At 40.9% G+C, this 16,719-nt stretch overlaps 1 protein-coding gene and 1 non-coding gene across 3 annotated transcripts in view; both read right to left on the bottom strand.

The window, feature by feature from the left end:
- kpnb1 (karyopherin (importin) beta 1) overlaps positions 1 to 16,719 on the bottom strand; it is a 29,541-nt gene that overhangs the window by 3,063 nt on the left and 9,759 nt on the right. For both annotated transcript variants that reach the window (XM_062037421.1, XM_062037422.1), the window contains 13 exons: positions 15,640 to 15,741; positions 15,351 to 15,575; positions 15,084 to 15,275; positions 14,889 to 15,019; positions 14,678 to 14,825; positions 14,541 to 14,612; positions 14,319 to 14,463; positions 14,175 to 14,257; positions 14,014 to 14,121; positions 13,802 to 13,945; positions 11,675 to 11,780; positions 11,343 to 11,457; positions 11,107 to 11,268 (listed from right to left, as the gene is read on the bottom strand). In XM_062037421.1, the coding sequence (XP_061893405.1) occupies positions 11,107 to 11,268; positions 11,343 to 11,457; positions 11,675 to 11,780; positions 13,802 to 13,945; positions 14,014 to 14,121; positions 14,175 to 14,257; positions 14,319 to 14,463; positions 14,541 to 14,612; positions 14,678 to 14,825; positions 14,889 to 15,019; positions 15,084 to 15,275; positions 15,351 to 15,575; positions 15,640 to 15,741 (1,733 nt within the window). The remainder of the gene's footprint in view (positions 1 to 11,106; positions 11,269 to 11,342; positions 11,458 to 11,674; positions 11,781 to 13,801; positions 13,946 to 14,013; positions 14,122 to 14,174; positions 14,258 to 14,318; positions 14,464 to 14,540; positions 14,613 to 14,677; positions 14,826 to 14,888; positions 15,020 to 15,083; positions 15,276 to 15,350; positions 15,576 to 15,639; positions 15,742 to 16,719) is intronic.
- LOC133643021 (small nucleolar RNA SNORA79) lies at positions 11,507 to 11,648 on the bottom strand. The gene has a single exon (XR_009824637.1). It is a non-coding gene; the product is annotated as a small nucleolar RNA SNORA79 (small nucleolar RNA).

Genomic DNA, 16,719 nt, shown 5'->3' with positions numbered 1-16,719 from the left:
TGCACACCAAAGACTAGTTGACTGCACGCCAAAGACTAGTTGACTGCACACCAAAGACTAGTTGACTGCACGCCAAAGACTAGTTGACTGCACACCAAAGACTAGTTGACTGCACGCCAAAGACTAGTTGACTGCACACCAAAGACTAGTTGACACTGCACACCAAACACTAGTTGACACTGCACACCAAAGACTAGTTGACACTGCACGCCAAAGACTAGTTGACACTGCACGCCAAAGACTAGTTGACACTGCACGCCAAAGACTAGTTGACACTGCACGCCAAAGACTGGTTGACTGCACACCAAAGACTAGTTGACTGCACGCCAAAGACTAGTTGACACTGCACGCCAAAGACTAGTTGACACTGCACGCCAAAGACTAGTTGACACTGCACACCAAAGACTAGTTGACTGCACACCAAAGACTAGTTGACACTGCACGCCAAAGACTAGTTGACACTGCACACCAAAGACTAGTTGACACTGCACGCCAAAGACTAGTTGAAACTGCACACCAAAGACTAGTTGACACTGCACGCCAAAGACTAGTTGAAACTGCACGCCAAAGACTAGTTGACTGCGCGCCAAAGACTAGTTGACTGCGCGCCAAAGACTAGTTGACTGCGCGCCAAAGACTAGTTGATACTGCACACCAAAGACTAGTTGACTGCACGCCAAAGACTAGTTCACACTGCGCGCCAAAGACTAGTTGACTGCACGCCAAAGACTAGTTGACACTGCACACCAAAGACTAGTTGACACTGCACGCCAAAGACTAGTTGACACTGCACGCCAAAGACTGGTTGACTGCACACAAAAGACTGGTTGACTGCACACAAAAGACTGGTTGACTGCACACCAAAGACTAGTTGACACTGCACGCCAAAGACTAGTTGACTGCACACCAAAGACTAGTTGACACTGCACACCAAAGACTAGTTGACTGCACACCAAAGACTAGTTGACTGCACACCAAAGACTAGTTGACTGCACACCAAAGACTAGTTGAAACTGCACGCCAAAGACTAGTTGACACTGCACGCCAAAGACTAGTTGACTGCACGCCAAAGACTAGTTGACTGCACGCCAAAGACTAGTTGACACTGCACGCCAAAGACTAGTTGACTGCACGCCAAAGACTAGTTGACACTGCACACCAAAGACTAGTTGACACTGCACACCAAAGACTAGTTGACACTGCACGCCAAAGACTAGTTGACTGCACACCAAAGACTAGTTGACTGCACACCAAAGACTAGTTGACACTGCACGCCAAAGACTAGTTGACTGCACACCAAAGACTAGATGACACTGCACACCAAAGACTAGTTGACTGCACACCAAAGACTAGTTGACTGCACGCCAAAGACTAGTTGACTGCACACCAAAGACTAGTTGACACTGCACACCAAACACTAGTTGACACTGCACGCCAAAGACTAGTTGACACTGCACGCCAAAGACTAGTTGACACTGCACGCCAAAGACTAGTTGACTGCACACCAAAGACTAGATGACACTGCACGCCAAAGACTAGTTGACTGCACACCAAAGACTAGTTGACTGCACGCCAAAGACTAGTTGATTGCACACCAAAGACTAGTTGACACTGCACACCAAACACTAGTTGACACTGCACGCCAAAGACTAGTTGACACTGCACGCCAAAGACTAGTTGACTGCACGCCAAACACTAGTTGACACTGCACACCAAACACTAGTTGACACTGCACGCCAAAGACTAGTTGACACTGCACACCAAAGACTAGTTGACTGCACGCCAAAGACTAGTTGACACTGCACACTTGGATAAAGTGAAAACAAAGGAAGTTGCGACTACTACAAAATAAGAGTGAGTAGAGGACATGAGCGTGGATCTACAGGAAGTTTAGTTGAACACGTACACAAATGTGCCACAGCATCAATTGCTAATGGCTATTTCTTCTGAATGGACATTGTAAAAACAACAACCACAGATTTGATGGTAAAACCCCCAAACAAACAGCCCAGTCGACAGAATTTTACCTTAAATAAACTGAGGTCGTTTTTTTTCCATTTACAGTATTATCCTGTAATACCATGAAATCTATTGTCATTTTTACAATGGATAACTTGCTTTGAAAAAATAAGTCAAGCAGATATTTAGGTATGTGCTTTTATTGGAACAAAAAAAACTTTGGAAAGTATATTTGTTGAGATATTGGATACTATTAAAGTTTATAAAAAAGGTACAGTACATATCTTTTCCATCAAAATGGAAAAAAGCGAATACATTTAGTAATGCTAGGTTCACACCAACGGCGCTTTGACGCGGCATGCAAAGCGGCGTTAAAGCCTGATTAAAGCGTGAGGGTCCTAATGGATGGTGGGAAAGCTTGCAGTGAAGCGGGACATGCGACAAGTTCGCCAACATTTTCTAAACGGTTTAAAAAAATTCTGCGCTCTGTCAAGAATGGAATAAAGCGCCGAGAGCGTATCAAAGCGTGACAAAGCTCAGCAAAGTTTGACTCAAAGCGTAGGAAAGCTTAACAGATGTTGGCTCAAAGCTCAATAGGAAGTGACTGTGATATTGACTAGTGACATTGAAACTTGATGTAAAACCAACACAGGATTAAATCCATTCTCTTTTGCATCATTGCCTTTTTTATACCATGATCATTGTTTCTGCACTTCTGCTGTTTGATGTTGCACTTTGACATTACTGTCTGTCATTTTTCTGGATGAAAATGTTAATAATAAAGAGAATGTTACGTTTAAAAGAAATGCCTTTTATTGTTGTCAACTAGCATAAGAAATGAAAGATAGATATTTATTAAGATGACAAAGAAATAAAATAAATGAAGATATAAAACATAATAAATAATAAACATAATATAACGAAAAAAAGAGAAATTGAAAAAATAAATGAATATAAAAAATGTGGAAAACAGTATACTGAGTTTTTCACTTTTTTTTTTTTACTTATTTGTTCACCATATTTTTCTTTTTTATTACATTATGTGTTTTATCCTGTATATAATAAAACAAAAAGAGAAATCAAATAAATAGATAAATCTAAAAAAAATGTGGGGAAAACTTAGTATACTGAGTTTTTCACATTTTTTTCTTATTTTTGTTGTAACAATGCACAACAGAGCTTGATAATCATGTCCGAGCCTGATTTAAAGCGTCAGGATTGCATCAAAGCGATCTTTGATCTTTGAGACACTTGTGATTTAGGGCTATATAAATAAACATTGATTGATTGATTGATTGAATAAAGTTCAATAAAGCGTAATAAAACGTATCAAAGCGTGATTTAAAGCGTATCAAATCGTGAGGAACGGTAACAAAGCGGCAACTAATTCGTATCAGAGCGTATCAAAGCATAACATTACTTCGGAGATCGGGATATTCGTGGAAAAATTGACAAAAATGACGGCGCTTTGCTCGCCGCTTTAAAGAGCAGCGTTGGTGTGAACCAGGCATAAGAAAAGATTAGGTACTTTATTAACGCATATTATTTCCAAGCTCTTGCGGGCCATGTCTGCCTTCAGTTTCACACCTGCGGTTTAGACTGAAGTCCCATTTGAAAAGATCAGGGGCCGTACTTATCAAGCTTCTTAGAGTGCCATTTTACACTTAAGTCCTGAGAATTTGCGAAATTTAGTCCTACTCTCAAACTTAAGAATAAAAGCTTTTTATCAACGTTCTTAAGTCTAAGAATCACTCCTACTCTCCACGATATTTAAGAGACCTTCAGAGGTGTCTTAAGTGGTTAGGAGTTGCCAGCAGGGGATGGCACTGAGGCGAGAGAGACGTGCGCCAACGTTCAGGGAACGGAACAATGTTGTTGTTTTTTTTTGATGACGAGCAGCTGATCAAACGGTATCGTTTAGACCAGGGGTCACCAACCTTTTTGAAACCAAGGGCTACTTCTTGGGTAGTGATTAATGCGAAGGGCTACCAGTTAGATACACACTTAAATAAATTGCCAGAAGTAGCCAATTTGCTCAATTTACCTTTAACTCTGTTATTATTAATAATTAATGATATTTATCTTTGTGGAAACACTGATCATCTTAATGATTTCTCACAATAAATATATATAGAAACAGATAAATATCAATATGCAACACTTTATTTTTATATTTTCTCTAAGTGCACATTTTTCAAATTTAACATTTTCAAATGATCACTTCTAAGACAGTCTTGTGAAATCACAATATCCCATTTTAACTAGCTAGCCACTAACATTTTTGAACAAATCATGAATTACTTTGCACCATGTTTGTACAAATAATAACTCATGTAAAATACAAAAGTAAACTCTCAAATTTTTAAATCATGTCACACTTTGAACTGGACACCAAATCTGTTATCTGTTTCTTTGTCAGTTAGTGGGAAGCCTGGCATTGCATGCTGTTAACTAGTGTGTTGTACTCTGGTGTGTAACTTGACACTGCAACTCTGAGTGAGTCTTGCAGATGTGCATCAGTGAGGCGTGTTCTGTGTTTGTTCTTGATGAAGTTCATGTCAGAAAAGGCTGATTCACAAAGATAAGATTTTTCCTCATTGTTTGCGGAACCTTCTTAATCTTTTGGACATATTTTCACAGCAATCTGGCCTTAAGCTTAATTATGATAATTGTAAAATGTTAAGGATCGGAAATCTAAAGGGAACGTCCTTTCGAATGGAATGCAAAGTGCCTGTTTTGTGGACAGATGGACCAGTTAACATACTTGGTGTTGTTGTCCCAGAAAATCTGGAAGATCTAGGCTCAGTAAATTATGATAATCGACTAAGAAAGCTGGACAAAATTATGCAATTATGGAAAGGGAAATCCCTAACCTTGTATGGTAAAATGTCTATTGCCAACTCGTTAATTATTCCTCAATTTATTTATTTGTTTTTGTTATTACCAGCTCCATCACAAAACTTTTTTAAGATTTATGAGCGGAGGGTCTTCGATTTTGTCTGGAACGGCAAACCAGAAAAGATTAAAAGAAAGATTTTGTAGAGTATGAATATGGGGGCCTGAAACTTCTCAACCTTGAAGCTATGTGTCTGTCTTTAAAAGCATCAATTGTTCCAAAGATGTATTTAAACATTGAGTGGTACACAAATGTCCTGTTGGACAAAAAACATGTACTGTATCAAAAGAAATTGTATCCTTTTTTACAAGTGATCCCCTCCCAGAGAGTCTGCTGGGAAACATAAAGGAAACAATCCACTCATAGTGGTGTTTTCAATTTTATGTGCCAGAAAAAAGAGACGATATTTTGCAGCAATTAATATGGATGAACTCTAATATTGTAATAGATGGAAAGCCTTTCTTTTGGAAAAATATGTTTGAAAGAGGAATCATTTTTGTCAATGATATTATCAATGAGAATGGTAACATTATGAAGTATGATGAATTTAGAGCTATGTATGGTGATGCTTGCTCAAGCTTTTCATTTTATCAACTAACTGGAGTAATTGGGAAAAGATGAAAACAAATAATTAATTATGGAACTACTAAATTATTAGTTTGTAAACCTCTTATAAGAAATTCTAGTTGGCAAAAAGGAACTAAAATAAATAGAAAAATATATAATTTTTACTTAATAAAGAAATCTTTGAAGGCTGCCTCATACAACACAAATGGAAAATGGGAGGACTTTTTTGACTGCCCGTTGCCATGGGATGCCATATTCAAACTAATATATAAAACCACTATCGATGTGCAAAATCGTTATTTTCAAATAAAAAATATTTATAACTTCTTACCCACAGGGAAAATGTTAAAATTATGGAATATGACAGAGTCAGATGATTGCTGATTGTGTTGTCAGGAGCCTGAATCCACCCTGCATTTGTTTTGGTATTGTCCTATTGTGTCTTTGTTTTGGGTGGAAGTTGAAAAAATGTGTTTAAGGATTGGTTTGTTTATGAAGCTTAATGTGGTTTCTGTTATTTTAGGAGAGTTCATTGACAATCATGATTTAGTCAATTTAATTATAGTACTCGGTAAAATGTTTATTTTTAAGGCCAAAAACAGATATTCACTTAGATTTACTTTCTTTAAAACATTTATTCAGTATTTTCTAACTTTAGAAAGTTACATGGTTGAAAACGATAATGATGCCAAAAAACATTAAAAAAAAAGATGAGAAGTCCTCAAAGGCTTATTTTGAAAGTATAATTATGTTTATAGATTATATGATATCTGTTGTTGTGTTCCCTAATTTGAGTGACCTGGACATAATCTGGACTGTACATAAATGCTTATTTTGAAAATGTAATTTTGTTTATAAATTATATGCAATCTGTTGTGTTCCCTAATTTTTTTCTGTGTACATGAATGAAGGTGTGTGTTGCTGAGTCCGACTTGGACATTATCTGGACTGGGCCTGCTTTAAAAAACCCTTTAAACAAATCTAATTTCATTTACAACTTGGTCTGTTGAAGATAAGGCCCTTTTTAAAAAAAATAAAATAAAATAAGATAAATTAAAAAAAAACATTTTCTTGGATAAAAAACAAAGTAAAACAATATAAAAATAATTACATAAAAAATAGTAATTAATGAAAATGTTAGTGGACCAGCAGCCTATACAATCATGTGTGCTTCAGGGACTGTGTCCCTTGCAGATGTGTTGTCTATGTTGTGGGAACCAGAATATTGGTAGCAGAAAGAAATAACCCCTTTTGTGTGAGTGGGTGTGGATGAGTGTGCATGGGGGAGGTTGTTTGGGTTGATGCACTGATTGAAAGTGTATCTTGTGTTTTTTCTATCTAGATTTAATTTTTTTTTAAAAATTAAAAAAAAAATTAATTTTTTTTTTTTTTTTTTTTTAGAACAGGCCCGCGGGCGACTCATCTGGTCCTTACGGGCGACCTGGTGCCCGCGGGCACCGCGTTGGTGACCCCTGGTTTAGACAGAGCGGATATTATTTTTGTCACAGAATTAATATTTTTCGATTCCTTGTTGATTTCTGCATGTGTCTGCAGTGGGCTAGTATATATAGAGCCACCCACACCAGTTTCAAATGAGTTGCCTAATTAATGAATTGGAAAGAAAATGTTATGACAGTAGCGTATGTGTGTGGCCGTGAGGTGAGTGACGTCAGTGAGTGTGTGGGCGAGAGAAGAGAGGGAGCGGTAGCGTGAGTGCCGGCGGGGACTAGTTTGTTTTGTATTATTTTGTAGTTTATTGTCAAAATATACACTCCCATTGTCCACTTAAATATTTCCAAGATATTTCTTTATTCTTAGACAACGGATTCCCTTCCGTGATTGGTCATTTCTATGGACACAGAAATGACGTCACCTAAAATTGCGTTTACGGCACATAGTAATGTCGTAATTCAGCTCTGAGTGTGACACTTAAGATTCAGTCCTACACTTCGCTGAAAGTGTGAGTAAGACGCTTGATAACTAACTTTTAAGTGCAGCTTTCAGCCAAGAATTTATTTACTCTTAAGTCAACTCTTAGCAGACTTCTTAGGAGTCATTCTAAGAAGCTTGATAAGTACGGCCCCAGATTCAGGACTACCTCCTGATCAGACTTGTTTAGAGCGGGGGTCAGCAACTTGCGGCTCTTTAAAGCCACCCTAGTGGCTCCCTGGAGCATTTTGAAAAAAGGATTGAAAATGAAAAAGATGGGGGGGAAATATTTAGTTTTTGTATGTTTTTTGTTTGAGGACAAACACGACACAAACCTTCCTAATTGTTAGAACTACCACTGTTTCATATGTTTGTGTTTATGCTTCACTGACGACACTATTTGGTGAACATTGTTTTGTCCTACTGTAATGCAACAGTTTTACATGTAAAAACTTCCCCTCTTGTTTCATTTTGTCCATCAGAAGTTTTATACTGTGCGTGAATGCAAAAGATGAGCTTTGTTAATGTTATTGACTTGTTGGAGTATTTGGTCAGTGCATGACTGCAAGCTAATCCATGCTAACATGCTATTTAGGCTAGCTGTATGTACATATTGCATCATTATGCCTGACTTGTACATATATTTTAGTTCATTTAATTTCCTTTACTTATGTCGTCTGTGTATATAATTTATATTTGCATGTCTCATGACACATTATCTGTATGTAATATTGGCTGCATTTCTGATAGTTGTTTGTGTGCCACGTTGTTCCAGACCACAGCAAACATTACCCAGCTTGCAAAGATTGTAATAAATCCGCTAGAAGACAGCCTTAACTTGGACACACACATCTATACCTTTGGCCATTCTAAGTCAGTCATTTCCAGGAGTTATCTCACCTTCTGAGAAGTTTTACTAATGTTTTCCAATGTTGTAAAAATGTGTAGAATAAATATTACATTGCAACATTTCTGTCAACGAAGATTTGCTTCAGCCTGCGACACAGTCATTTTGATAGTAGGCTAATATAGCTAATATAGACACTTACATCATGTGTTGCCTTCATTATAACACTTATATAAGACATTTAAAGTCATTTTGATAGTAGGCTAATATAGCTAATATAGACACTTACATCATGTGTTGTCTTCATTATAACACTTATATACGATTTTTAAAGTCATTTTGATAGTAGGCTAATATAGACACTTACATCATGTGTTGTCTTCATTATAACACTTATATAAGACTTTAAGTCATTTTGATAGTAGGCTAATATAGCTAATATAGACACTTACATCATGTGTTGCCTTCATTATAACACTTATATAAGACTTTTAAAGTCATTTTGATAGTAGGCTAATATTGCTAATATAGACTCTTACATCATGTGTTGTCTTCATTATAACACTTATATAAGATTTTTAAAGTAATTTTGATAGTAGGCTAATATAGCTAATATCGACACTTACATCATGTGTTGCCTTCATTATAACACTTATATAAGACATTTAAAGTCATTTTGATAGTAGGCTAATATAGCTAATATAGACACTTACATCATGTGTTTTCATTACAACACTTATATAAGACTTTAAGTCATTTTGATAGTAGGCTAATAGAGATAATATAAACACTTACATCATGTGTTGCCTTCATTATAACACTTATATAAGACTTTTAAAGTCATTTTAATAGTAGGCTAATATAGCTAATATAGACACTTACATCATGTGTTTTCATTATAACACTTATATAAGACTTTAAGTCATTTTGATAGTAGGCTAATAGAGATAATATAAACACTTACATCATGTGTTGCCTTCATTATAACACTTACGTAAGAATTAATTTTCTGCGGCCCCAGACAGATTAGTTTTTTGTATTTTTGGTCCACTATGGCTCTTTCAAGGTTTTGGGTTGCCGACCCCCGGTTTAGACTGACAACAATGTCCAGGCTTGAAAACTGAATCAGCATGTAGGTGTTCTGTATCACTAATTGCTAATTTCATGAGCTATGGAAAATAAGGAGAAAATATACTTTATTTGAAATGTAACTTCCTGTGATTAGATTATAAAAAGGCAAATGTCAACAAAGGAGTACAATGCCATTGAACTCTTAAAATGAAGGTGCAAAACTAAGGAATGAAATGGATGGGATGGAAGTGTGAAAATTGAATATTTTCTGCAGGTTTAGTCACAGGAAGTTTAAGTTGGTCTGCTATTCTTATTTCATCATGGAAAGGAATTTATGTTGCACACGAGTGTTGTCCCCATACCAATATTTTAGTACCGCTACAACTTGTCTTTTAGTAGTAAGTAAACAAACAAAGACTCCTAATTAGTCTGCTGACGTATGCAGTAACATATTGTGTCATTTATACACCTATTATTTTCTACACATTATGAGGGACAAACTGTAAAAAATGATTATTAGTCCACTTGTTCCTTTACTGTTAATATCTGCTTACTTTCCCTTTCCATTCTATCTACACTTCTGTTCAAATGTAATATATTCTTCTCTTGTTTAGATGATACCACACATTTAGGTATGGATGTGATACCAAGTAGTTACAGGATCATACATTGGTCATATTCAAAGTCCTCATGTGTCCAGGGACATATTTACTGACTTTATAAACATAATATACATTTTAAACAAAACAAAAGAAGATGTGCTATGTTGAAGAGGTTCATTTAGCCTACTGATGTGTATTTATAAATGGTTGATTTATATAGGCTAGTTTGGTAGACATCCAGACGACAGGGGGCGCTCCGCCCTACCCCCGGTGCACGCCAGGGGACAAATCCATGTAACACGTCACAGACGACGTCACGCTAACATCACGTGATACATAGATCTGTATCGCTCTGGAATAACCTGCCTCGAATTCTCACCGGCATTGAAAGTAAACAGGTTTTTAAAAGGAAAGTAATATTTGATCTGAGTCTGTAAATGAGTTTGCTTGTTGATGATTTATGTTTGGTTTTGTATTGTGTGGTTACATTTATATGGTAATTAATATTCTGTGACTGTAAATGAGTTTGCTTGTTGATGCTTTTATTGGTTTCTGTATTGTGTAGTTATAATTACTTGTAATGGTATTGAGTTTGTGGTAGTGGGTTGTTGTGGCAACCAGCTAATGGGGATCCTTAATAAAAATCTACATCAAACCTCTGATGAAGGCTGCAGAAAAAAGGTAGCCAAAACTTGTCAGGTACAAAACTTTACCTTACTAGCCTATATAAATCCACCATTTATAATAAAGATGTTGTGATGCCACAAAATATGGATGTAATCATAGTAGTATCGACTAGATACGCTCCTGTACTTGGTATCATTACAGTGGATGTCAGGTGTAGATCCACCCATGGCATTTGTTTACATTGTGGCGCCGGTGAGCTATTGTATCCTCCTACGGTGTGTAGTGAAGCATGTTTAGCTATTCCTCGTCCTACTTGTCGCCATGGAGACCAGAATTAGTGGTTTAGAAGTAGCTAAAACACTGTGGATGGATGTTAGCCGCTAACTAGTTAGCCATGTCCTAAAGCAGCTCTTCCTGAGGGTGTTTCAGTGTTATAACTTCACCTTTACTTTTTACACCAAAATGCGTCCATTCTCCCTTTTCTGTCTACACACTGTGTCTGCTTGTAAGTACTCTGTGTGTGTGCGCTGCCCAACATGCTCCTCAGCAATGTCACCAGGTTGAAAAGAAAAGAGGCCGACGACAAGATACTCCTGAGGGAGACTCACCAGGCCTGGCTCTTCAGCTTACGCAGCTCCTTGGTGGCCCACTTGGCCAACATTTTGGTCCTGCTGGTTTTGGAGCGACACCCTTCCGTCAGCAGATCATTGATGAGCGGACGAGCCTCCACCAGCTTCATGACGTCTTTGCCAAAGGCCGTGCACAGGTCCCTGGGGGCGCACGCATCACAAGTCAACAGCGGAAACACGGCGGCCCCCGTGAGGGAGCGGCGGGCGAGCATTACCCGATGAGCGCGGCGGCGTTGGCCACCACCACGTCCGAGTGGTCGTCGTCCTCGGCGATGTGATGGATGAAGGACAGGATGAACTCCACACGAGGCTGCACCAGCATGACGTCGGCTGAGGGACACAAAGACAAGCATGAGGACACGTGGGCGGGGCTCCGGTGCTTTGTGGGGTCTCGCAAAGCCAGGAAGCCGTTTGCAATGTTGGCGTGAAGCCTGCAGCTTCCTGGGTGAAACAGACCCAGTTGTTGTGTGACCTCATCAAACCTTCCTGTGGACTGCAGACAGGAAGAGGAACTGAAGTCACATGTGATCAGGGGGCGGAGCCTTACGGTGTACGTTCTCCTGGTCGCCTTTCAGGCCCTGAATGATGCCAGTGTACGCCTCCAGACAGCCTTCACGCAGACCGTTTAGGTAGTCCACCATGTCGTAGTCCGTCTGACACACACACACACACACACACACACACACACACACACACACACACACACACACACACACACACACACACACACACACACACACACACACACACACACACACACACACACACACACACACACACACACACACACACACACACACACACACACACACACACACACACACACACACACACACACACACACACACACACACACACACAGACACACACACTGTTATCTCAGTTATCTTTCGATCTTGACAAAAATGGCGGTCGGTGTAGCGTCTCAGACAAATGTAGTTGACATCATGGTCAGCGTGGTGCATGATTTGTCATCACAGAGCAGCAAATCAACATTTCTTTGCTCAGTGCACTCGTTTACTTAATGACACTTTCATCTGTGGCACTCGTGTACTTAATGACACTTTCATCTGTGGCACTCGTGTACTTAATGACACTTTCATCTGTGGCACTCGTGTACTTAATGACACTTTCATCTGTGGCACTCGTGTACTTAATGACACTTTCATCTGTGGCACTCGTGTACTTAATGACACTTTCATTTGTGGCACTCGTTTACTTAATGACACTTTCATCTGTGGCACTGGAGTACTTAATGACACTTTCTTTTGTCACACTGGAGTACTTAATGACACTTTCATTTGTCACACTCGAGTACTTAATGACACTTTCATTTGTGGCACTCGTTTACTTAATGACACTTTCATCTGTGGCACTGGAGTACTTAATGACACTTTCTTTTGTCACACTCGAGTACTTAATGACACTTTCTTTTGTCACACTGGAGTACTTAATGACACTTTCATTTGTCACACTCGAGTACTTAATGACACTTTCTTTTGCCACACTCGAGTACTTAATGACACTTTCTTTTGTCACACTGGAGTACTTAATGACACTTTCATTTGTCACACTGGAGTACTTAATGACACTTTCTTTTGCCACACTCGAGTACTTAATGACACTTTCTTTTGTCACACTGGAGTACTTAATGACACTTTCATTTGTCACACTCGAGTACTTAATGACACTTTCTTTTGTCACACTCGAGTACTTAATGACACTTTCATTTGTCACACTCGAGTACTTAATGACACTTTCTTTTGTCACACTCGAGTACTTAATGACACTTTCTTTTGTCACACTCGAGTACTTAATGACACTTTCTTTTGTTACACTCGAGTACTTAATGACACTTTCTTTTGTCACACTCGAGTACTTAATGACACTTTCTTTTGTCACACTCGAGTACTTAATGACACTTTCTTTTGTCACACCCGAGTACTTAATGACACTTGTGTGTGGCACTCGAGTACTTAATGACACTTTCATGTGTGGCACTATTGTACTTAATGACACTTTCTTTTGTCAAACTCGAGTACTTTATGACACTTTTGTGTGTGGCACTATTGTACTTAATGACACTTTCGTGTGTACTTACATTTTCATCTTTTCAGGGTATTAGTGTGTTCCACTCAGTCTTTGGAGTGCGTAAGTGTGTTCCACTCAGTCTTTGGAGTGCGTAAGTGTGTTCCACTCAGTCTTTGGAGTGCGTAAGTGTGTTCCACTCAGTCTTTGGAGTGCGTAAGTGTGTTCCACTCCGTCTTTGGAATGCATAAGTGTGTTTGGAGTGCATAAGTGTGTTTGGAGTGCATAAATGTGTTACACGTCAAATGCAGTAAACTGTCAGTACACAGCTGCTGTAGTCAAAATGGTGAGTGGCAGTGACGTTCAATAGTCGCCATCTTGGCTACGTAGCAGAAGGGGAGGGACTGGCAAACCAAAAAGTGTCGACACATTCAAAGCCACATTTGTGACGATGAAGAAGGGAGGTAAAAAAGCCGGTAGATATTCTAAGGTGATAATACTTCATCAAGCGGTTGCGATTGACACTTAAAATGAAGAGGTAAATATTGTGATGGTCATGTAGAACCAAGTACACAAAGTACATTTGAGACCCAGCCAAAGCCAAGCTCCATTGAAGCAGTTCTTTATGTGGACTGCGGGGACTCACCTTGTCCACTTGGGCCTGAGAGGCCTGCTGCAGGGTGTCCAAAACTATCTCCAGGTATTTCTTAAACTCTCCCCCGATGGCCAAGGCGATATCTCCAAACACGGAAAGAATCTGAGGCTTGACGGACCGATGGACGTTCTCGTTCTAGGGACGTGGACATGGAGTCAGGGTGAGAGGACCAGAGGCGGCAGGGGACAAGAGGGCTTCCTCACCCCAAGGTTCTCCAGGAGGAGCTGCATGATCTCGTCGCAGTAGGGCAGGATGTTGGTGGACAGAGCTCTGCACAGGTCACTCACCATGCCCACAGTGGCCAGGCACACCTGGGAGGCAGCAAGTCAGCAAACTCCCATGATGCATTTCAATCACGTCCCACCTGATACTCTGCGTAGTTCTTGAGTCCGATAGTGAGGAATGGCTTGAAGGCCTCCATGTACTTCTGGAATTCTGCTCCCAAAACTGGAGAAACAAACCAAATGGAATCAGTCTGAAGGGACACCAAAAGAGCATCTAGGGTTACCTTCCACCAGGGTGGAGACCGCCATGAGCGCCTCCTGCTGCACGCCGCCAGAAGCTGCCGTGCTCTGGAACATCCTCAGCAAGGACGCCATGACCACATCAGAGATCTGCAAGGCGTCCTGGTGCTGCACCTTACGGAGAACATTCTGGAACAGCAACAGGAAGCCGTGAGGCGGCGGCAGGAGTGCATGCGGCACGTGGAGGGTGACTGACAGCCTCTCACCTGAAGAGTGGCACACAGGAGGGACTGGAGATCGTTGAACTGGATCCTGTCTGAGGTGCTCTGGATGTGGGACTGTGGACAGAGGACACGGTCACACACACGACAATACTGGGTGGGGCTCTTCCGGGACCTCTCACCTCCATCTGTAAAACCTGCTGCAGTCTCTCCATGATGACCAGCGTGGTCTTCTGCACCGCCGGGTAACAGTCCTTGGCACTGTTCTTCACAATCTCCATCAGCGCCTCGTAGGCAGCAGAGCGCAGGTTGTTCTGGTGACCGTCGGGCCTGAAGAGGCAGCGTGAAGGAGTCAGTGGCAAGCCAGGACAAGTCAACTTGGAGCCCACCTACCGGTCGGTGGTCTCCAGGAGTTTCTGGACGATGCGTTCGAAGGACGATGACAGGCAGTAAGTGGCGGGTTCCTCCTGGTCCTCTGCGGCCTCCGTGGCCTCGTAGGCGGCCTCGGCCAGAGACGAGAAGGCCTGACGGGACGAGGACACGTCAGCGTCTAAGCCAAGGCATGAGGACCCCCCCTCCCCCACTTACCCAGCACACGTTATTGGCCACCCTGGGCTCTGCCCCCAGGCCTTCGATCAGGCACTGCAGCAGGGGGGCCAGGTAGACCTCGTTGATGGCCGCTTCCGGCAGCAGCTCACAGATCCTGCCCACCGTCCACGCCGTGGTGTCTCTCACCACCACACCCGGGTCCTTCATCAGCTCGATCAGGGTGGGCATGGCCTGAGTAGAACAAAAACCTTTTTTTCAAAACCAAAGCACTCGTGCATGAAATGGCAAGCATCCTCGCCGGCCCACCTCGATGACGAGCGGCTTTAGCAGGTTGGGTTCCGGTCCTTCCAGGATGGATCCGAAGGCCATGACCGAGGCGTCGCGGTAGCGCCAATCCGGGTGTTTGATGTTGTCGTTGATGAAGGGCAGGATGTGCGGGACCACGTCGTCCTCGCAGCAGGTGGACAGCAGCATCAGACACACGCCGGCCGCCTTGCACGGGTTCCAGTCGTCGTCATCGTCGTTCTCGTCCTGCACCAGGGTAGAAGGTGTAGTGAGGAAGGAGCCAGCTGCTGACACACGGAGAAGGAAGTACCTGCTTGATGAGGGTCTGGGTGAGGATGGGTACCAGGTACTGCAGCGCCCCCTTGGCGTAGAATTTACTGGTGTGCTCGGGGGGGCGGCCCTGCTCAGACGCCTGCTGAAGACAAGACTTTACTGTAGGGTTGTACAGTATTCGGTATTAGTATAGTATCGCAGTACTAATGAATCAAAAACGGTACTATACTCTTAATAAGTACCGGTTCACAATTTATTTATTCTTTTTTTTTTACAGGCATGACAGCACGTCGTCGTCACGTCGTGACATTGCTGCTTTTACCAGCAGAGGAGCCTGTTGAGCAACGCACACACACAGAGTACTTACAAGCAGACACAGTGTGTAGACAGAAAAGGGAGAATGGAAGCATTTTGGTGTAAAAAGCAAAGATAAAGGTGAAGTTATAACACTGAAACCCCCTCTGGAAGAGCTGCTTTAAGACATGGCTAGCTAGCTGGCGGCTAACATCCATCCAGTGTTTTAGCTACTTCTAAATCACTAATCCTGGTCTCCATGGCGACAAAGTAAGTTTCTTACAAACATGCTTCACTACACACCGTAGGAGGATACAATAGCTCACCGGCGTCAACGCTAACAAAAGCTAACGTGCCTGAATGCAAACATATGCCATGAGTGGCTCTATACCTGACATCCACTGTAATGATACCAACTACAATAGTGTATTTAGTCGATACTACTATTATTACATTGATGTTTTTTTTTTTTTTCTTTAAAAAAAATTATTATGTCTATAAAGTCAGTAAATACGTCCATGAGGACTTTGAATATGACCAATGTATGATCCTGTAACTACTTGGTATCGGATCGATACCTAAATGTGTGGTATCATCCAAAACTAATGTCAAGTATCAAAGAAGAGAAGAATAAGTGATTATTACATTTTAACAGAAGTGTAGATAGAACATGTTCAAACAGAAAATAAGCAGATATTAACAGTAAATGAACAAGTAGATGAATAATACATTTTTACAGTTTGTCCTTTATAATGTGTACAAAATAATAGGTGTATAAATGACAATATGTTACTGCATACGTCAGCAGACTAATTAGGAGTCT

The sequence above is a fragment of the Entelurus aequoreus genome, linkage group LG25, assembly GCF_033978785.1.
Source record: "Entelurus aequoreus isolate RoL-2023_Sb linkage group LG25, RoL_Eaeq_v1.1, whole genome shotgun sequence".
In the NCBI taxonomy this organism is placed as follows: domain Eukaryota; kingdom Metazoa; phylum Chordata; class Actinopteri; order Syngnathiformes; family Syngnathidae; genus Entelurus; species Entelurus aequoreus.
The sequence above is the reverse complement of the archived record's forward strand: the minus strand, read 5'-3'. Positions and strand labels throughout refer to the sequence as shown.